Source organism: Grampus griseus, assembly GCF_964374135.1.
Source record: "Grampus griseus genome assembly, chromosome: 13".
In the NCBI taxonomy this organism is placed as follows: Eukaryota; Metazoa; Chordata; class Mammalia; order Artiodactyla; family Delphinidae; genus Grampus; species Grampus griseus.
This window is the reverse complement of record NC_139007.1, coordinates 28,854,710-28,876,600: the sequence shown is the minus strand read 5'-3', so window position 1 is coordinate 28,876,600 and position 21,891 is coordinate 28,854,710. Positions and strand designations below refer to the sequence as shown.

General features: G+C 39.6%; 1 protein-coding gene across 1 annotated transcript in view; it reads right to left on the bottom strand.

Annotated features, from left to right (window-relative positions):
- Positions 1-301: 301 nt before the first annotated feature.
- Positions 302-21,891, bottom strand: part of KLHL32 (kelch like family member 32) — a gene marked incomplete at its 3' end in the record, with an annotated part of 186,161 nt that continues 164,571 nt past the window's right edge. Inside the window, exons 9-10 of the mRNA XM_082669375.1 lie at positions 21,709-21,803; positions 302-463 (exon numbers count right to left, since the gene is read on the bottom strand). Of these exons, the coding sequence (XP_082525501.1) occupies positions 302-463; positions 21,709-21,803 (257 nt within the window). The remainder of the gene's footprint in view (positions 464-21,708; positions 21,804-21,891) is intronic.

The following is a 21,891-nucleotide window of genomic DNA, read 5'->3' as shown; positions in this document are numbered from 1 at the left end:
GACAAAGTGTACAAAGAATGCTTAAAAGATCCATGGACCATTAAGTTAGCACTGAGCTACACCACCATAAAAGTCATACATATTGTGCTGTATATTGACACACACTGAGAAGCGTGACAAGCGTTTTCAATAATGTGTATTTTAGAAAACTGTTCATTTTTTGCTAATGTTTATCTGAATAGAAGATCTAGAAAACAAAACAAGGAAGCATTGAGCACTGAGTATTTTCATGCCCAGTATCCAAAAGTCAGGCCTTTTTCTTCCTCGTGTTCATGCTGGTTGTTAAGAGAGCACTGGCTTTTCAGATGGTGCCAATCCTGTGATGAGGCACTTGAAGAGTTTGAAGGTTAGGGCATGTGAAATACGGAGCTGGGAGGAAGCATGCTGCTATTCCATTGGAAGCAAAAGGAAGTGTAGGCCCGTAGAATACTTCTTCTTTGCCTTCTCTGCTCACATCCAATACCTAACAAAAGAAGAGGAGAAACCTGTACGTTAAAGGTGGTTGTTCAAAATAAAGCTGGGTACACATAAAAGAAAGCCTGCAGTTAAATTCAGTTATGCCACCATGACTGTACCTTACGCATTGCTATTTTTCTCAAGTGTGGTGCCAGGAATATGTATTAAGTTCCTGCAAAGTACTATTCTACACATTTCTGTTTGTGTTTGTACACGTTTGTACATACATAGATATGTATGTTACGTTTGTATATACATAGATATATAATTTAATCTTCAGAACAGTGTCAAGGTGTAGGTAGCATTATCCTCCTTTAATAAAACTGCCTTAGACTGCTTAAGTAACTAGCCCAAACTAGTTAGTACGTGTTGTTTGTATGCTGGCTTACAAATCCTCACCTGTAAAGTGAAAACAACATTGACCTTGCAGCTTTGCTCTGGAAATTGGTGACATACAGCTCAGTGTCTAGCACATAGAGTATTATAGCTTAGTAGCAGGTTCAAAGAAATCAGTTGCTTCTGGAAATTCTTCCCCAGTTATTTCCCCATTAAGCTGGAGTTCCACCTCTTTCCATATATGGAAAGAATCCTTTGTTAGTGTGTGCCTGCTGTCACCTCACTGATTCTGGTTTAACGTTACTACTAGGAAAATTCTTTCTTGAGGAAAGCTGGTAATTTCCTTTCTTGAGGAAAGCTGGTTTAAACTTTTTTTTTTTTTTTGCGGTACGCGGGCCTCTCACTGTTGTGGCCTCTCACTGTTGTGGCCTCTCCCGTTGTGGAGCACAGGCTCCGGACGTGCAGGCTCAGCGGCCATGGCTCACGGGCCCAGCCGCTCCGCGGCATGTGGGATCTTCCCGGACCGGGGCACAAATCCGTGTCCCCTTCATCGGCAGGCGGACTCTCAACCACTGCGCCACCAGGGAAGCCCCTGGTTTAATCTTACTACTAGGAAAATTCTTTCTTGAGGAAAGCTGGTCATGTCCTACGTGTCTAACCCATAATGTTCCTTCCAGCCTTCAATCATCTTAACCTCTTTTCATATGACCTTCCTCAACCTTCATTTTTTTAAATTAATTTTTTATTGGAGTATAATTGCTTTACAATGTTGTGTTAGTTTCTGCTGTACACCGAGGCGAATCAGCTGTATGCATACATATATCCCCTCCCTCTTGGACCTCCCTCCCCCTGCATCCCACCCATCTAGGTAACCACAGAGCACAGACCGAGCTACCTTTGTTTAAAACCTTTCCTCCCTTGGGTTCTATGACCTTAAAAAAATAAGTTGGTCATTGACGCAGGCCACCTTTGGTCCACTTCTTCCATCCCCATCCTAAATGTAGGTATGCCCCAATATTCCAACCACAGACCCCTTGGTACTCTTCTTCAATGATCTTGTCCACTCTCATGCCTTCATCTGTCACCTAAGTAGATCATTCTTTTTTTAAATTAATTTATTTATTTTTGGCTGCGTTGGGTCTTCGTTGCTGCATGCAGGCTTCCTCTAGTTACGGCGAGCGGGGCCTACTCTTCGTTAGTGTGCGGGCTTCTCATTGTGGTGGCTTATCTTGTTTGTTGCGGAGCACGGGCTCTAGGCGTGTGGGCTTCAGTAGTTGTGGCATGTGGGCTCAGTAGTTGTGGCTTACGGGCTCTAGAGCGCAGGCTCAGTAGTTGTGGTGCATGGGCTTAGTTGCTCCACAGCATGTGGGAACAAACCTGTGTCCCCTGCATTGGCAGGCGGATTCTTAACCACTGAGCCACCAGGGAAGTCATGCTCTAAGTGGATAATTCTTAAGCCTTTAATGTAATAATGCATTATTTTAGATGAAAGAAGCCCTTGAGATTTGGGGATCCAAGCTCATAAAGGAGGAAATAACTAAAGCCTAGAATAAAATATCAAACCTTGTAGCTTTTTTTCCCAAATGGACATTTAGCTGTCCCATCCCATTTACTGAACAATATGGCCTGTCACTATTAATTTTAAATAGCTCTAGTATATGCAACATATAAATTTTTCTTTGTTCTCTCTTTCAATGATTTATGTACCTTCCCGCAGTACCACATTTAGTTATTTTGACTGGGTAGGGCATGTCTCCCCCATTCATTTTCAAGCATTTCTTGGTTCTTCTTGTATTTTTCCTTTCCTGGAGAAACTTCAAGATCAATTTGACAAGTATTACTCCCCCACCCTGTGAGAAAAAGGAAAATTACAATGGGATTTTGACTAGTATTTCATTAAATAAGGAAGTAGAGGTCTTTCAATATTTACCTCAAATAAGATTATTGTTCCGGTTACAGAGAAGAAAACTGAGATACAAAGAATGTTCAATGACTTGCTCAGGATCACACAGCTAGTAAGTGGTGGTGGAGCCAGTACTTGGGCTCAAGGTTGCAACCCAAGAAAGAGCAAGGTTTTCATGCCATTCGTGGTATCCCTTCCTCAACTGAATACATTTCTAGAACACAAAATATCAGTTGAGGTCACTGTCCAAACAGCTTGTCTGGTTCCCTGGGCCAACAGAGGCTGTGTGTGTTAAGCAGATGCAATTTATTTAATCTGTAAGATGGGAAAGGAAGTGTTGGCAGTTTTTCTCCAAAACACTCCCCTGTAAACTGGCAGAAAGAAGGCATTTGGGAGAAGGAGATGCCGGCTTGGCAGCATATCCTCCAGCCAAAAAGAAGTAATCATAAATGAAGAGCAGTGGAGGTGATCTGGCAACACAGACTAATCACTTGCACACTTAGGCAGCTGTTCCTTTACCTGCTGCTTGTCATCCACAGCGTCCAGATTAGAGTCAACCTCTGTGCCAGACGTTTGCTTACACACCCACTGAATAAAGAAGAGCACCTGACTTTCCTCAGGAATCTATTTTTTTATATTTTACATGGGTCAGTATTACTAACAAGTCCAAATCTCCATCTTTGAACAAGTATTAGTTTAAGAGCACCTCAGCCTTTCTCTTATTTGGGTTGCCCTTGAAATGGATCAAATAGTCTGTGCTAAATCAAGTAGTAGAAAAAAATAGAACAGTATGCTTTCTCAACATTTGACAGGCTTGTGGCTGAATCCTACAAATGACAGTTAAATAAGCTTTGATTAGAATCCAGAAGGGTCAGTCTAATGAGAGAGGTTATTGGCTGGTATTTTCAAGACCAAAGAAAATTACTTTAGTCCTTCTGGATATTAACAGACCAATTTGTGAACTATTTAAGTGTGACCTTCATTAATCTTAGCCAGCAGTACACTTAGAATCCAAGAATACTATAGATTTGTGACTTACGAAAAATTTAAACTTTGATATTTTTAACATCTATACTATTTTCTCCACCACTCTGACCTGTAATTCACTTTTTTTTTTTCCCCTCACAAATCACATCTCAGAATTTATTCAATGCTTTGGAGCTTAAAATATTTTTTTTAATTTTTATTTTATATTGGAGTTATAGTTGATTAACAATGTGTTAGTTTCAGGTGTACAGCAAAGTGATTCAGTTCTACATATACATGTATCTATTATTTATCAAATTCTTTCCCCATTTAGGTTCTTACAGACTTGAGCAAAGTTCCCTGTGCTATACAGTAGGTTCTTGTTGGTTATCTATTTTAAATATAGCAGTGTGGACATGTCAGTCCTAAACTCCCAATCTATCCCTCCCCCCACCCTTTGTCATCCCTGGTGACCATAAGTTTGTACTCTGTCTGTGAGTCTGTTTTTGTTTTGTAAATAAGTTCATTTGCATCATTTTTTTTTAGATTCCACATATAAGCGATATCATATATTTGTCTTTCTCTGTCTGACTTACTTCACTTAGTATGATAGTCTCCAGGTCCGTCCATGTTGCTGCAAATGGCATTATTTCATTCTTTTTAATGGCTGAGTAATATTCCATTGTATATATGTACCACATCTTTATCCATTCAACTGTCAATGAACATTTAGGTTGCTTCCATGTCTTGGCTATCGTAAACAGTGCTGCAGTGAACAATGGGGGCATGTATCCCTTCAAACCATGTTTTTCTCCAGATTTATGCCCAGGAGTAGGATTGCCGGATCACATGGCAGCTCTATTTTTAGTTTTTAAGGAGCCTCAATACTGTTCTCCATAGTGGCTGTATCAATTTACACTCCCACCAACGATGCAGGAGGGTTCCCTTTTCTCCATATCCTTTCCAGCATTTATTGTTTCTAGATTTTTTTGATGATGGCCATTCTGACTGGTGGAAGGTGATATCTCAGTGTAGTTTTGACTTACGTTTCTCTAATAATTCGCAATGTTAAGCATCTTTTCATGTGCCTCTTGGCCATCTGTATGTCTTCTTTGGAGAAATGTCTATTTAGGTCTTCTGCCCTTTTTTTTTTTTTTTTTTTTGGCAGTACACGGTCCTCTCACGGTTGTGGCTTCTCCCATTGTGGAGCACAGGCTCCGGATGTGCAGGCTCAGCGGCCACGGCTCACGGGCCCAGCCGCTCCACGGCATGTGGGATCTTCCCGGACCGGGGCACAAGCCCGTGTCCCCTGCGTCGGCAGGCAGACTCTCAACCACTACACCACCAGGGAAGCCCCTTCTACCCATTTTTTGATTGGGTTGTTTGTTTTTTGATATTGAGTCACATGAGCTGTTTGAAAATTTTGGAGATTAACCCCTTGTTGGCCACATCACTTGCAAATATTTTCTCCCATTCTATGGGTTGTCTTTTCGTTTTGTTTATGGTTTCCTTTGCTGTGCAAAAGCTTTTGAGTTTAACTAGGTTCCATTTGTTTGTGTTTATTTCCATTACTCTAGGAGACGGATCAAAAAAGCTATTGCAGTGATTTATGTAAAAGAGTGTTCTGCCTATGTTTTCCTCTAAGAGTTTTATAGTCTCGAGTCTTACATTTAGGTCTTTAATCCGTTTTGACTTTATTTTTGTGTATGGTGTTAAAGAATATTCTAATTTCATTTTTTTTGCATGTAGCTGTCCAGTTTTCCCAGCACCATTTATTGAAGAGAATGTCCTTTCTCCATTGTATATTCTTGCCACCTTTATCATATATTAATTGACCATAGGTTCATGGGTTTATTTCTGGGCTTTTTATCCTGTTCCATGGATCTATATTTGTTTTTGTGCCACTACCATACTGTTTTGAACTGTAGCTTTGTAGTACAGTCTGAAGTCAGGGAACCTGATTCCTCCAGCTCCATTTTTCTTTCTCAAGATTGCTTTGGCTATTTGGGGTCTTTTGTGTCTCCACACAAATTTTAAGATTTTTTTGTTCTAGTTCTGTGAAGAATGCCATTGGTAATTTGATAGGGATTGCATTGAACCTGTAGATTGCCTTGGGTAGTACAGTCATTTTGACAGTATTGATTGTTCCAATCCAAGAACATGGTATATCTTTCCATCTGTTCGTGTTATCTTTGATTTCTTTTATCAGCATCTTATATAGTTTTTGGAGTGCAGGTCTATTGCCTCCTTAGGTAGGCTTATTCCTAGGTATTTTATTCTTTTTGATGCTATGGTAAATGGATTTTTTTTAAATTTCTCTTTCTGATCATTCATTGTTAGTGTATAGGAATGCAAACGATTTCTGTGTATTAATTTTGTATCCTGCAACTTTACCCATTTCATTGATGAGCTCTTGTAGTTTTCTAGTAGCATCTTTAGATTTTCTATGTATAATATGTCATCTGCAAACAGTGACAGTTTTACTTCTTTTCCAATTTGGATTCCTTTTATTTCTTTTTCTTCTCTGAATGCCATGGCTAGGATTTCCAAAACTATGTTGACTAATAGTGGCAAGAGTGGGCATCCTTGTCCTTTTCCTGATCTTAGAGGAAATGCCTTCAACTTTTCACTGTCGAGCATGATGTTAGCTGTAGGTTGGTCAAATATGGCCTTTATTATGTTGAGGTATGTTCCCTCTATGCTCACTTTCTGGAGAGTTTTTATCATAAATGGGTGTTGAATTTTGTCAAAAGCTTTTTCTGCATCTACAGAGATGATCATATGGTTTTTATTCAGTTTGTTGATGTGCTGTATTACACTGATTGATTTGCATATATTGAAGAATCCTTGCATCCCTGGAGTAAATCATGGTGTACATTTGATCATGGTGTATGATCCTTTTAATGTATTGTTTGATTTGATTTGCTAGTATTTTGAGGATTTTTGCATCTATGTTCATCAGTGATATTAGCCTGTAATTTTCTATTTTTTGTGATAACTTTATCTGGTTTTGGTATCAGGGTGATGGTGGCCTCGTAGAATGAACTTGGGAGTGTTCCTTCCACTGTGATTTTTTTGCAATAGTTTCAGAAGGATAGGTGTTAACTCTTCTCTAAATGTTTGGTAGAATTCGCCTGTGAAGCTATCTGGTCCTGGACTTCTGTTTGTTGGGAGTTTTTAAATCACAGTTTCAATTGCAGTACTTTGGATTGGTCTGTTCATATTTTCTATTTCTTTCTGGTCTAGTTTTGGGAGGTTGTACATCTCTAAGAGTTTGTCCATTTCTTCCAGGTTATCTATTTTATTGACACATAGCTGCTTGTAGTAATCTCTTATGATCCTTTGTATTTCTGAGGTGCCCACTGTAACTTTTTCTTTTCTTATTTTATTGATTTGAGCCCTGTCCCTCTTTTTCTTGATGAGTCTAGCTAAAGTTTTTCAACTTTATCTTTTCAAAAAACCAGCTTTTAGATTCATTGATCTTTTCTGTTGTTTTCTTCATCTCTTATTTCATTTATTTCTGCTTTGATCTTTATGATTCCTTTCCTTCTACTAACCTTGGGTTTTGTTTTTCTTTCTCTAGTTGCTTTAGGTGTAAGACCAAGTTGTTTATTTGAGATTTTTTCTTGTATCGCTATAAACTTCCCTCTTAGAAGTGCTTTTGCTGTGTCCCATAGGTTTTGGATCATCATGTTTTCATTTTCATTTGTCTCTAGGTATTTTTTTATTTCCTCTTTGATTTCTTCAGTGATCCATTGGTTGTTTAGTAGCATATTGTTTAGTTTCCACATATTTGTGGTTTTCAGTTTTTTTTTCTTGTAGTTGATTTCTAATCTCATAATGTTGTGGTCAGAGAAGATGCTTGATATGATTTCAATTTTATTGAATTTACCAAGGCTCGTTTTCTGGCCCAGCATGTGCTCAATCCTGGAGAGTGTTCCATGTGCACTTGAAAAGAATGTGTACTCTGCTGCTTTTGCATGGAATGCTCTATAAATATCAATTAAGTGCATCTGATCTAATGTGTCATTTAAACCTGTGTTTTCTTTATTGATTTTCTGTGTGGATAATCTGTCGATTGATGAAAGTGGGGTGTGAAAGTCTCCCAGTATTATTGTTGATTTCCCTTTTTATGGCTGTTAGTATTTGCCTTATAAATTGAGGTTCTCCTATGTTGGGTGCATATATATTTACAGTTGCTATATCTTTTTCTTGCATTGATCCCTTCATCATTATGTAGTGTCCTTCTTTGTCTCCTGTAACAATCTTTATCTTAAAGTGTATTTTGTGTGATATGAATACTGCTACTCCAGCTTTCTTTTTTTTTTTTTTTGCCGTACACAGGCCTCTCACTGTTGTGGCCTCTACCGTTGCGGAGCACAGGCTCCAGATGCACAAGCTCAGCATCCATGGCTCACAGGCCTAGCCGCTCCGCAGCACGTGGGATCCTCCCAGACCGGGGCACGAACCCGTATCTCCTGCATCGGCAGGCGGACTCTCAACCACTGCGCCACCAGGGAAGCCCTCCAGCTTTCTTTTGAGTTGCATTTGCATGGAATACATTTTTGCATCCTCTTACTTTCAGTCTGTATGTGTCCCTAGATCTGAAGAAGGTCTCTTGTAGACAGCATATATATGAGTTTTGTTTTTGTATCCATTCAGTCAATCTGTGTCTTTTGGGTGGAGCATCTAATCTACATTTAAGGTAATCGTCGATATATATGTTATTTTTTTTTCAACTTTATTTCTTTATACAACAGGTTCTTTTTAGTCGTCCATTTTATACACATCAGTGTATACATGTCAACCCCAATCTCCATATTCATCACACCACCACCCCCTGCCACTTTTCACCCTGGGTGTCCATACGTTTGTTCTCTACATCTGTGTCTCAGTTTCTGCCCTGCAAACTGGTTCATCTGTACCATTTTTCTAGATTCCACACATATGCGTTAATATACGATATTTGTTTTTCTCTTTCTGACTTACTTCATTCTGTATGACAGTCTCTAGATTCATCCACATCTCTAAAAATGACCCAGTTTCATTCCTTTTTATGGTGGAGTAATATTCCATTGTATATAATATACCACATCTTCTTTGTCCATTCGTCTGTCGATGGGCATTTAGGTTGCTTCCATAACCTGGCTATTGTAAACAGTGCTGCATTGAACATTGGGGTGCATGTGTTTTTTTGAATTATGGTTTTCTCTGGGTATATGCCCAGTAGTGGGATTGCTGGGTCATATGGTAATTCTGTTTTTAGTTTTTTAAGGAACTTCCTTCCATATTGTTCTCCAAAGTGGCTGTATCAATTTACATTACCACCAAAAGTGCAAGAGGGTTCCCTTTTCACCACACCCTCTCCAGCATTTGTTGTTTGTAGATTTTCTGATGATGCCCATTCTGACTGGTGTGAGGTGATACCTCACTGTAGTTTTGATTTGCATTTCTCTAATAATTAGTGATGTTGAGCAGCTTTTCATGTGCTTCTCGGCCATCTGTATGTCTTCTTTGGAGAAATGTCTATTCAGGTCTTCTACCCATTTTTCAATCAGATTGTTTGTTTTTTTAATATTGAGCTGCATGAGCTGTTTATATATTTTGAAGATGAATCCTTTGTCCATTGATTCATTTGCAAATATTTTCTCCCATTCTGAGGGTTGTCTTTTCGTCTTGTTTGTAGTTTCTTTTGCTTTGCAAAAGCTTTTGTTTCATTAGGTCCCATTTGTTTAATTTTGTTTTTATTTCCATTACTCTAGGAGGTGGATCAAAAACGATCTTGATGTGACTTATGTCAAAGAGTGTTCTTCATATATTTTCCTCTAAGAGTTTTATAGTGTCCAGTTGCATTTAGGTCTCTAATCCATTTTGAGTTTGTTTTTGTGTGTGGTGTTAGGGAGTGTTCTAATTTCATTCTTTTACATGTAGCTGTCCAGTTTTCCCCGACTGTCTTTTCTCCATTGTATATCCTTGCCTCCTTTGTCATAGATTAGTTGACAATAGGTGCGTGGGTTTATCTCTGGGCTTTCTATCCTGTACCATTGATCTGTATTTCTGTTATTGTGACAGTACCATATTGTCTTGATTACTGTAGCTTTGTAGTATAGTCTGAAGTCAAGGAGTCTGATTCCTCCAGCTCCATTTTTTTCCCTCAAGACTGCTTTGGCTATTTGGGGTCTTTTGTGTCTCCATACAAATTTTAAGATTTTTTTCTTCTAGTTCTGTAAAAAATGCCATTGGTAATTTGATAGGGATTGCATTGAATCTGTAGATTGCTTTGGGTAGTATAGTCATTTTCACAATATTGATTGTTCCAATCCAAGAACATGGTATATTTCTCCATCTGTTTGTGTCATTTTTGATTTCTTTCATCAGTGTCTTATAGTTTCCTGAGTACAGGTCTTCTACCTCCTTAGGAGGGTTTATTTCTAGGTATTTTATTCTTTTTGTTGCAATGGTGAATGGGATTGTTTCCTTAATTTCACTTTCTGATCTTTTGTTTTTAGTGTATAGGAATGCAAGAGATTTCAGTGCATTAATTTTGTATCCTGCAACTTTACCAAATTCACTGATTACCTCTAGTAGTTTTCTGGTGGCATCTTTAGGATTCTCTTTGTATAGTATCGTGTCATCTGCAAAGAGTGACAGTTTTACTTCTTCTTTTCCAATTTGTATTCCTTTTATTTCTTTTTCTTCTCTGATTCATGTGGCTAGGACTTCCAAAACTATGCTGAATAATAGTGGTGAGAGTGGACATCCTTGTCTTGTTCTTGACCTTAGAGGAAATGCTTTCAGTTTTTCACCATTGAGAATGATGTTTGCTGTGGGTTTGTCATATATGGCCTTTATTATGTTGAGGTAGGTTCCCTCTATGCCCACTTTCTGGAGAGTTTTTATTATAAATGGGTGTTGAAACTTATCAAAAGCTTTTTCTGCATCTATTGAGATGATCATATGGTTTTTATTCTTCAGTTTCTTAAAATGGTGTATCATATTGATTTATTTGCATATATTGAAGAATTCTTGCATCCCTGGGATAAATCCCACTTGATCATGGTGTATGGTCCTTTTAATGTGTTGTTGGATTCTGCCACTCCCTTCTGGCTTGTAGAGTTTCTGCTGAGAAATCAGCTGTTAACCTTATGGGAGTTCCCTTGTATGTTATTTGTCGTTTTTCCCTTGCTGCTTTCAATAATTTTTCTTTGTCTTTTACTTTTGCCATTTGATTACTATGTGTCCTGGCCTGTTTCTCCTTGGGTTTATCTTGTATGGGACTCTTGGTGCTTCCTGGACTTGGGTGGCTATTTCCTTTCCCATATTAGGGAAGTTTTCGACTATAATCTCTTCAAATATTTTCTCTGGTCCTTTCTCTCTATCTTCTCCTTCTGGGACCCCTATAATGCGAATGTTGGTGCATTTAATGTTGTCCCAGAGGTCTCTTAGGCTGTCTTCATTTCTTTTCATTCTTTTTTCTTTATTCTGTTCCGTGGCGGTGAATTCCACCATTCTGTCTTCCAGGTCATTTATACGTTCTTCTGCCTCAGTTATTCTGCTATTGATTCCTTCTAGTGTGTTTTCCATTTTAGTTATTGTATTGTTCATCTCTGTTTGTTTGTTCTTTAATTCTTCTAGGTCTTTGTTAAGCATTTCTTGCATCTTCTTTATCTTTGCCTCCATTCTTCTTCCAAGGTTCTGGATCATCTTCACTATCATGATTCTGAATTCTTTTTCTGGAAGGTTGCCTATCTCCACTTTATTTAGTTGTTTTTCTGGGGTTTTATCTTGTTCCTTCATCTGGTACATAGCCCTCTGCCTTTTCATCTTGTCTATCTTTCTGTGAATGTGCTTTTTGTTCCACAGGCTGCAGGATTGTAGTTCTTCTTGCTTCTGCTGTCTGCCCTCTGGTGGATGAGGCTAAGAGGCTTGTGCGAGTTGCCTGATGGGAGGGACTGGTGGTGGGTAGAGCTGGCTGTTGCTCTGGTGGGCAGAGCTCAGTAAAACTTTAATCCGCTTGTCTGCTGATGGGTGGGGCTGGGTTCCCTCCTTGTTGGTTTGGCCTGAGGCGACCCAACACTGGAGCCTACCTGGGCTCTTTGTTGGGGCTAATGGTGGCATCTGGGAGTGTTCACACCAAGGAGTACTTCCAGAACTTCTGCTGCCAGTGTCCGTCCTTATGGTGAGACACAGCCGCCCCCCGCCTCTGCAGGATACCCACCAACACTAGCAGGTAAGTCTGGTTCAGTCTCCTGTGGAGTCACTGCTACTTCCCCTGGGTCCTGATGCGCACACTACTTTGTGTGTGCCCTCCAAGAGTGGAGTCTTTGTTTCCCCCATTCCTGTCAAAGTCCTGCAATCAAATCCCACTCGCCTTCAAAGTCTGATTCTCTAGCAATTCCTCCTCCCGTTGCGGGACACCCAGGTTGGGAAGCCTGACCTGGGACTCAGAACCTTCACTCCAGTGGGTGGACTTCTGTGGTATAAGTGTTCTCCAGTTTGTGAGTCACCCACCCAGCAGTTATGGGATTTGATTTTATTGTGATTGCGCCCCTCCTACAGTCTCATTGTGGCTTCTCCTTTGTCTTTGGATGTGGGGTATCTTTTTTGGTGAGTTCCAGTGTCTTCCTATCAATGATTGTTCAGCAGTTAGTTGTGATTCTGGTGCTCTTGCAAGAGGGAGTGAGAGCACATCCTTCTACTCCACCATCTTCAACCCTGTACAATACGTATGTTCTTACTGCCATTTTGTTAATTGTTTTGGATTTGTTTTTGTAGGTCTTTTTTCTTCCCTTCCTCTTCTGTTCTCTTCTCTTGTGATTTGATGACTGCCTTCAGGGTTTTATTCCTTTTTCTTTTTTGTGTGTGTATGTATTGTAGATTTTTGGTTGGCAGTTACCATGAGGTTTTGATATAGCCATCTATATATAAACAAGATTGTTTTAAGTTGCTGGTCTTTTAATTTCAAATGGATATCCAATATCCTGCTTTTGTGCTCTCCTCTTCTCACAGTTGCTGGTTTTGATATCGTATTTGTGTGCAGATGATTTCCTACCTTTACTGTATGTTAGCCTTTACCGGTGAGCTTTCCCACTCATAATTTTCTTGTTTCTAGTTGTGGCCTTTTCTTTTCCACCTAGAGAATTTCCTTTAGCATTGGTTACAAAGCTGGTCTGGTGGTGCTGAATTCTCTTAGCTTTTGCTTCTCTGTAAAGCTTTTGATTTCTCTGTCCAATCTGAATGCGAGCTTTGCTGGTTAGAGTATTCTTGGTTGTAGGTTCTTCCCTTTCATCACTTTAAATATATGGTGCCACTCCTTCTGGCCTGCAGTTTCTGCAGAAATCAGCTGATAACCTTATGGGAGTTCCCTTGTATATTATCCGTTGTTTCCCTTGTTGCTTTTAATATTTTCTCTTTGTCTTCAATTTTTGTCAGTTTTATTACTATGTGTCTCAGTGTGTTCATCCTAGGGTTTATCCTGCCTGGGACTCTCTGCACATCCTAGGTTTGGGTGACTGTTTCCTGTCCCATGTTAGGGAAGTTGTCAGCTATTATCTCTTCAAATATTTTCTCAGAGCCTTTCTTTCCCTCTTCTCCTTCTGGGACCCCTGTAATGTGAATGTTGGTGCATTTAATGTTGTCCCAGAGGTCTCTTAGACTGTCCTCATTTCTTTTCATTCTTATTTTCTTTATTCTGTTCTGTAGCAGTGATTTCCACCATTCTGTCTTCCACCTCACTTATCCATTCTGCCTCAGTTATTCTGTTATTGATTCCTTCTAGTGTATTTTTCATTTCAGTTATTGTATTGTTCATCCTTTTGTTTTTTCTTTAGTTCTAGGTCTTTGTTAAACATTTCTTGTATCTTCTCGATCTGTGCCTCCACTCTTTTTTTCTGAGATCTTGGATCATCTTTACTGTTATTACTCTGAATTCTTCTTCAGGTAGATTGCCTACCTCTACTTCACTTTGTTATTCTGGGGTTTTATCTTGTTCCTTTATCTGGGGCATATTCCTCTGCCATCTCATTTTGTCTAACTTTCTGTGATTGCAATTTCTGTTTCACAGGCTACATGTTTGTAGTTCCTGCTTCTGCTGTCTGCCCCTCTGGTGGATGAGGCTAAGAGGCTTGTACAGGCTTCCTGGTGGCATGGACTGGTACCTGCCCACTCGTGGGTGGTGCTTGGTCTTATCCCTCTGGTGGGATGGACCATGTCAGGGGGTGTGTTTATCAGCTACCTGTTTATTTGGGAAGACTTTAAGCGCCTCTCTGCTGATGTGTGGGTCTGTTTTCCTGCCCTGTTGGTTGTTTGTCCTGAGACGTCCCAGCATTGGAACTACAGACTGTTGGTTGGGGCCAGGTCTTGGTGAGAAAATGGAGGCCTCCAAGAGGACTCACGGCAATGAGTACACCCCAGACTACCACCGCCAGTGTCCTTGTCCCAGCAGTGAGTCAGCCGCCCCCTGCCTCTGCAGGAGACCCTCCAATATAATACTAGCAGGTAAGTCTGCCCCAGTCTCTCATGAGGTCACCACTTCTTCCCTGAGTTCTGACGTGCACAAGACCCTGTATGCGCCCTCCAAGAGTGGAGTTTCTGTTTCCCCCAGTCCTGTGGAATCCCTGTGGTCAAACCCTGCTGGCCTTCAAAGCCACATTTCCTGGGGCCTCCTCCTTCCATTGCCAGACCCCCAGGCTGGAGAGGCCTGAGGTGGGACTCAGGACTTTCACTCCTGTAGGAGAACTTCTGTGGCATAATTATTTTACACCCGGCATATATGGGATTGGATTTTATCGCAGTTGCATCCCACCTACAATCTAGCTGTGGATTCTTCTTTGTCTTTGGATGTAGGGTAACTTTTTAGGTAGGTTGCAGTGTTTTTTTGTCAGTGGTTGTTCAGCGGTTACTTGTAATTTTGGTGCTTCCGTAAGAAGAGGTGAGCGCACATCTTTCTACTCCACCATCTTGTCTCCTCTCTTTCCTGTAATTTTCATCCTGCTGATAGGTACTCAGGAATTTCTACTGTCTAATCAATATCTTCTCATAAACACTATTCCAGTCTCTCATCTTTCTTCTCTGTTGGATATTCTTCCAGCAAGTAGTAGAGAAATGGCTTCCTTTTGAACACGTAGCTAGTCTCTCCAACCATCAACATATTTACTTTTAGTGAACCAAAATAAATAGTTCTGTAGTCACCAAAAAAACAAGTATTTGAGATTGTGCAACCATAGTTTAGAATGAATGGTAATGTAAACCATAACCAGTTGTGAATAACAACTAAAATGAAAGTCTCTTATCCATGAAGACTTTCATTCCAAGCATCTCTTTAAGTGACAATCCATATGCTTATATGAACTTATTATCTATAAACAATAAAGGCTCTTAAAAGCCTTTTTCAAATTTATCTGTGCTTTGTGAGACTACTGTGCCAGCCAAGGGAATAAACACAGCATTTGCAAAATTACTGATTGATTTGGTACTTCAAAATGACTACTGGAACATAGAACTTTTCATAATGCTAATTTTTTAAAAAAGCAAATATAGTAGAATATTTTACTGTCCAGTCTCAGAGATGAAAATTTATTCCACTAACATAGGCATTGATTAAAACATTTAAGAATCACATCTTTTTTAGAATCACTGTAGTTCTGAGGCTACTCTAGAATATCCTCTGGTTTAAGATATACACATGTCCCTCACCTCTTCATCTTTTGAGGACAGATTTGTTTGGGAACAACCAGAAGTCATGAAGCGTTAATTAGTGTATATGATTAGTGACCATTCCATCTTGATTTCTATTCCTTCATCTAATTGAACATTACAATTAGTAGAAATATACCCATACGTATATTTAAAATTTGCATCTTTTTAATAAACCCAAACTTGCTTCTATTGAGTAAGTAGTCAAATGAAGGGTCCCAAACCACTTAAAAACCAGGGTCCCAGCATTACAGATCACTGCCTATTGCTCAGTTCAGTGTTCTGCAATTCTGAAAAGAACAAAATAAAAAGAAACCCCAAAGACAGTGACTGACAAATACATGCACAGATGAAAGACTGGAAGCCCTCCTTGAAAGAAAATAGTTTGCTTGTTTGTTGTTATCCAAAAGATAGGACCAAACTCTAGTACAAGGTAGACTTCAGTTAACTAAAGACTCCCATAAAGAGTTTCAAGATTTTTCAAAGAACTAATTTGTGCCTTTGATAATTTTTTCTACTGTATTTTTGTGTCCTACTTCATTATTTTCCTATCGTTATTATTCTCTCTTCTACTTTGAGGGGTTTTTTGTTCATGTTCTAACTTATGCTATATGTATCCCACATGCTTTGCTATGTATTGTTTTTGTTATCCTTAAGTTCTGGGTATTTTTTAAACTTCCATTAGGACTTCTTTAACCCATGAGTTATTTAGCAAAGTAGGAGTTTATTTAACTAACTTATTAAGTTCTAACTTAATTATATTGTAGTTAGATATTATAGTCTACATACATAATACTTAATTTTTAAGTCTTTGTAGCCTTAACCCTAGTACATGATTGGTTTTTATAAATGTCCCATGTACACTTGAGGAAAATATATTCTGGAACACTCCCCAGGATATATGTTAGGCCACAAAACAAGTCTTAAATTTATTAAGATTGAAATCATATCACACATCCTTTCCGACCACAATGGTATGAAATTAGGAATCAGAAGAAGAAAACTGGAAAATTCACAAATATGTGAGGATTAAATAACATGTTACTGAACAACGGGTCGAAGAAGAAATCAAAAGAAAAATCAGAAAATACCTTGAAGCAAATGAAAATGTAATGTAACATACTAAAACTTATGGGATGCAGCAGAAGCTGTTGAAAGAGAGAAGATCATAGAGGTACCTATGTTAAGAAAAAAAAGTTCAAATAAATAACCTAAATTTACACTAGGAACTAGATACAGAAGAACAAACTAAGCTCAAAAGTTAGTAGAGGAAGGAAACAACAAAGATCAGAGTGGAAATAAATGAAATAGAAACTATAAAAAGACAACAGAAAAGGTCAGTAAAGCTTAAACCCACTTTTAAAAGATAAACAAAATAGGTAAACCTGTAGCTAGACTTACCAAGGAAAAAAGAGAGGACTCAAATAAATTAGAAGTTAAGTCAGAAAGAGAAAAACAACTATCGTATATTAATGTATATATGTGGAATCTAGAAAAATGGCACAGATGAACCAGTCTGCAAGGCAGAAATAGAGACAGATGTAGAGAACAAATTTATGGACACCAAGAGGGGAAAGCAGGGGGTGGTGGTGGGATGAATTGGGAGATTGGGATTGACATATATACACTACTATGTATAAAATAGATAACTAATAGGAACCTACTGTATGGCACAGGGAACTCTACTCACTGTACAGTAGAAACTAACAACATTGTAAAACAACTATACCCCAATAAAAATAATAATAATAAAACTGCTAATCAAAGAAGAAAATAAATAAATTAGAAATGAAAGAGGAGACATTAGAGTCAGAGGAACAACCCTGGATACTCCAGAAGCCAGGAAATAGAGACACATTAAAAATAATATCTCTAAGATTGATGTCGAAGAGTGTACTGCCTCTGGAGATTGGCCAAGATGGTACAGTAGAAGACCCTAAGCTCACCTCCTCTCACAGGCACACCAAAATTACAACTATTTGCAGAACAACCATTGATGAAAAAGTTTGGAACCTACCAGAAAAGACTTTCTACAACTAAAGATATAAAGAAGGTACCACACCGAGATGGGTAAGAGAGGCGGAGTTGTGATTTAGTCAAGTTCCATACCCACAGGTGGGCAACCCACAGTACTGAGAGTAATTACAATTGCAGAGGTTCTTCCAAAGGAGTGAGGGGTCTGAGCCCCGTGTTGGATTTCCCAGCGCAGGGGATCCTACACTAAGAAGATGAGCCCCCAGAGCATTTGGCTTTGAAGGCCAGCAGCGCCTACTTTCAGGAGTGCCCGAGGGCTGGAGGAAATAGAGACTTCACTCTTAAAGGGTGCACATGAAATCTTACACTCCTGGTCCCAGAGCAGAAGCAGTAATTTGAAAAAAGGCTTGGTCAGACCTACCTGCTTATCTTGGAGTGATCTCACAGCTCACCCTGTGAACACAGACACTGGAGGCAGCCATTCTGGGGAGCTCATTCTACCTCATGGACACTGGTGCTGGCAAGCGCCACTTTTTAATCCTCCCTCTACCTTTTTAGCCTCGGGACCCAGCCCTACCCTGGCCCAACAGACTAGGTACCAGTGCTGGGATGCCTCAGGCCAAGCAGCTAACTGAGCAGAGACAGCTCCACCCATTAGCAGAAGGGCTGCCTTAAAACTCCCTGAGCCCAGAGCTCCCCAGACATGGCTCTGCCTACCAGAGGGCTCAGGACACAGTCCTACAAACTAGTTCACAGACACTAGATATGGGGCCCCTAGGGCCCTCCACCCAGAGATGCTGGGACACAGTGGGCAGCCCCAGAAATCCCTGGGCCTTTGCAACAGCCTCTGGTGAGCCTCTCTAGTCTCAGGACCACTGTTAACCACCAAGGGGTGAACATGAGCCACAATACAACCACAGCCCTGCAGCCTGTGGAACTGGCCATTCCACCAGCAGGCCAGACCCTGCCCTCACACTGGCTGGGCCCTGGCCTTGCCCATTAGCAGGCCAATACAAGCTTCAGGACAGCCCAGACCCTGTAACCAACTGTGTTAGGAACTAGCCACAGCCACCAGTGATTGGACAATAGCTCTGGAACCCCTGGGCCCTGCAACCAGTTCCCAGAACTCAGTTCTGCCCACCAGTAGGCCAGCATTAGGCCCAGGATCTGGCTTCATCCACCAGTGGGCAGACAGCAGCCCTGAGGTCTTCTGGACCCTGACTCCATCCTCCAGTGAGCCACAGCAGTCAGCCCGTCACAAAAGAAGGACCCATGCAGCCCATATGGGGCACCACTAGAGCATGTAGCTCTGGTGATGAGAGGGGTGTGTGCTGCCAAGATGCATAGGACATCTCCTACAAAAGGTCACTTACCCAAGGCTGGGAACTGTAACCAACCTACCAGACACAGAAAAATTTTAAATGCAAGTTAGGCAAAACAAGGCAACATAGGGACATACTCCAAATGAAGGAACAAGATAAAAACCCCAGAAGAAGAATTAAGTGAAATGGATAGGCAATCTACCTGAGAAAGAGTTCAGGGTAGTGACTGTAAAAATGATCAAAGAACTTAGGAGAAGAATGAATGCACAAAGCAAGAAGTTAGAAGTTTTTTTTTTTGTTTTTTTGTTTTGTTTTTTCCGGTATGCTGGCCTCTCACTGTTGTGGCCTCTCCCGTTGCGGAGCACAGGCTCCGGACATGCAGGCACAGCAGCCATGGCTCACGGGCCCAGCCACTCCGCGGCATGTGGGATCCTCCCGGACCGCGGCACGAACCCGCGTGCCCTGGATCGGCAGGCGGACTCTCAACCACTGTGCCACCAGGGAGGCCCAGAAGTTTTTAACAGAGTTAGAAACTATAAAGAACAACCAGAGATGAAGAATACAATAACTGAAATGAAAAATACACTAGAAGGAATCAACAGACTCTATGATACAGAGGAATGAATCAGTGAGCTGGAAGACAGAGTAGTGGAAATCACTGATGCTGAACAGAAAAAAGAATAAAAATAAATGAGGACAATTTAAGAGACCTCTGAGACACCATCGATCACACTAATATTCGCATTATAGGGGTCCCAAGAGAAGAGAGAAAGAAAGGGGCTGAGAAAATATTTGAAGACGTAATAATTGAAAACTTCCCTAATCTGGGAAAGGAAACAGTCACCCAAATCCAGGAAGCACAGAGTCCCATACAGGATTAACCCAAAAAGGAACACACCAAGATACATTGATTAAAATGGCAAAAATTAAAGAAAGAATATTAAGAACTGCAAGGGAAAAGCAAAAAGTTGTACACGAGGGAACTGTCATAAGGCTATAAGCTGACTTTTTAACAGAAACTCTGCAGGCCAGAAGGGATTGGCACAATATATTTAAAGTGATGAAAGGGAAAACCCTACAACCAAGAATACTCCACCCAGCAAGGCTCTCTTTTAGAATTAACGGAGAGGTCAAAAGTTTTACAAACAAGCAAAAGCTAGCAGAGTTCAGCACCACCAAACCAGCTTTACAAGAAACGTTAAAGGAGCTTCTCTTTTCTATTTCACTTAAAAGGCCACAACTAGAAATATAAAAATTATGAATGGAAAAAGCTTATCAGTAAATGTAAACAAATGGTTAAGGTAGGAAATCATCCACACAGAAAGCCAGTAGAAAAGTTAAAACACAAAAGTAGTAAAACTCATTTATATCCACAATAAGCAGTTAAGGTGTTAAAAGGTGATTAAGGTGATGTCAAAAACAGTAATCATGAGGGGAATACAAATGCAGGGTTGTTAAAATGCATTTGAAATTAAGAGATCAGCAACTTAAAACAACATGTATGTTTTAAAACTATGCACACACACACACACACATATACACATACACAGATTGCTATATATAAACCTCATGGTAATCAAAAATCTACAATAGGTACATAGAAAAAAAGAGAAAGAATCCAAACATAACACTAAATATAGTCATCAAATCACAAGAGAACAAAAGGGGGAAGAAAGATCTACAAAAACAACCCCCCCAAAATTAACAAAATGGCAATAGGAACATACATATTGATAATTACTTTAAATGTAAATGCACTAAATGCTTCAATCAAAAGACACAGAGTGGCTGAATGGATACAAAAACAAGACCTATATATATGCTGCCCACAAGAGACTCACTTCATATCTAAACACACACATACACTGAAAGTGAGAGCGTTGAAAAAGATTTTCCATACAAATGGAAATCCAAAGAAAGCCAGTGTAGCAATACTTATATCAGACAAAATAGAGTTTAAACAAAGACTGGTACAAGACACACAGAAGGGCATTACATAATGATCAAGAAGTCAATCCAAGTAGAAGATCTAACACTTGTAAATATCTATGCACCCAAAATAGGAGCACCTAAATACATAAAGTGAATATTAACAGACATAAAGGGAGATAACCGACAGTAACACAATAATAGTAGGGTACTTTAACATGCCACTTACATCAGTGAACAGATCACCCAGACAGAAAATCAATAAAGAAACACTGGACTTAAATGAAGCATCAAACCAGAGGGACTTAATAGCCACATATAGGACATTCCATCCAAAAGCAACAGAATACACATTCTTTTCAGTTGCACATGGAACATTCTCCATGATAGATCACATGCTAGACCACAAAACAAGCCTTGGTAAATTTAAGAATAGTGGAATCATATCAAGCATCTTTTTATGACTACAACTCTACTAGAATAAAAATTAACTGTAAGAAAAAACTGCAAAAAACACAACCCATGGAGGCTAACCTACATGCTACTCAACAACCAGTGGATCACTGAAGAAATCAAAGAGGAATTAAAAAATTACCTGGAGACAAATGAAAATAAAAACATGATAAATTAAAAACACCTATGGAACACAGTAAAAACAGTTCTAAGAGGGAAGCAATACAAGCTTCCAATCGTAAACAACTACTACTCACTTCTGCCAGGAAAGAACACCACCTTCATAGGTGGCATTTGTTGAATGAATTGTAATACAGAAAATAAGAAAATGGTATAGAAAGGAGACATTTGTAAAGTTTTGCAGATGTGAAAGTACTATTACCAAGATTTCTAGATGTTTTGGTTTAAAAGAAAGGAAAAAGCATTCCACTTTCCCCATTTCCAGTATAACATATGTTTTCAAAGCTCACTGCCATCTTTATTTTCAACAGAGCTCCATCATTTATTAGTTAGCATCTTTAGGATGCAGGATGAAGTTTAGTGGCTGAACTAGCTGCACAAAGGAAGCTCAATCTTCTTCCTACCTGTAAACATCTCTCCCTGCAATAGCAGCATTGCAAAAATAACCTCACTGAACCACTTGAACAAACTCCAAAAGGAACTTAAACCACTCACCTGGATGCAAGCCAGAGGCTCGTTTGTCCAAATCGAATATCCACCCACTAAATATATTCTCTCATTATGGACAGCAACTCCAGATTCATTTTGGCCTAAAGTAAAGAGAAGTGAATAAAAGAGGAAAAATAAATCCATTTCCTTGCATGTCTTCATTAACCCTTTTGCCACTGAGGATACAAT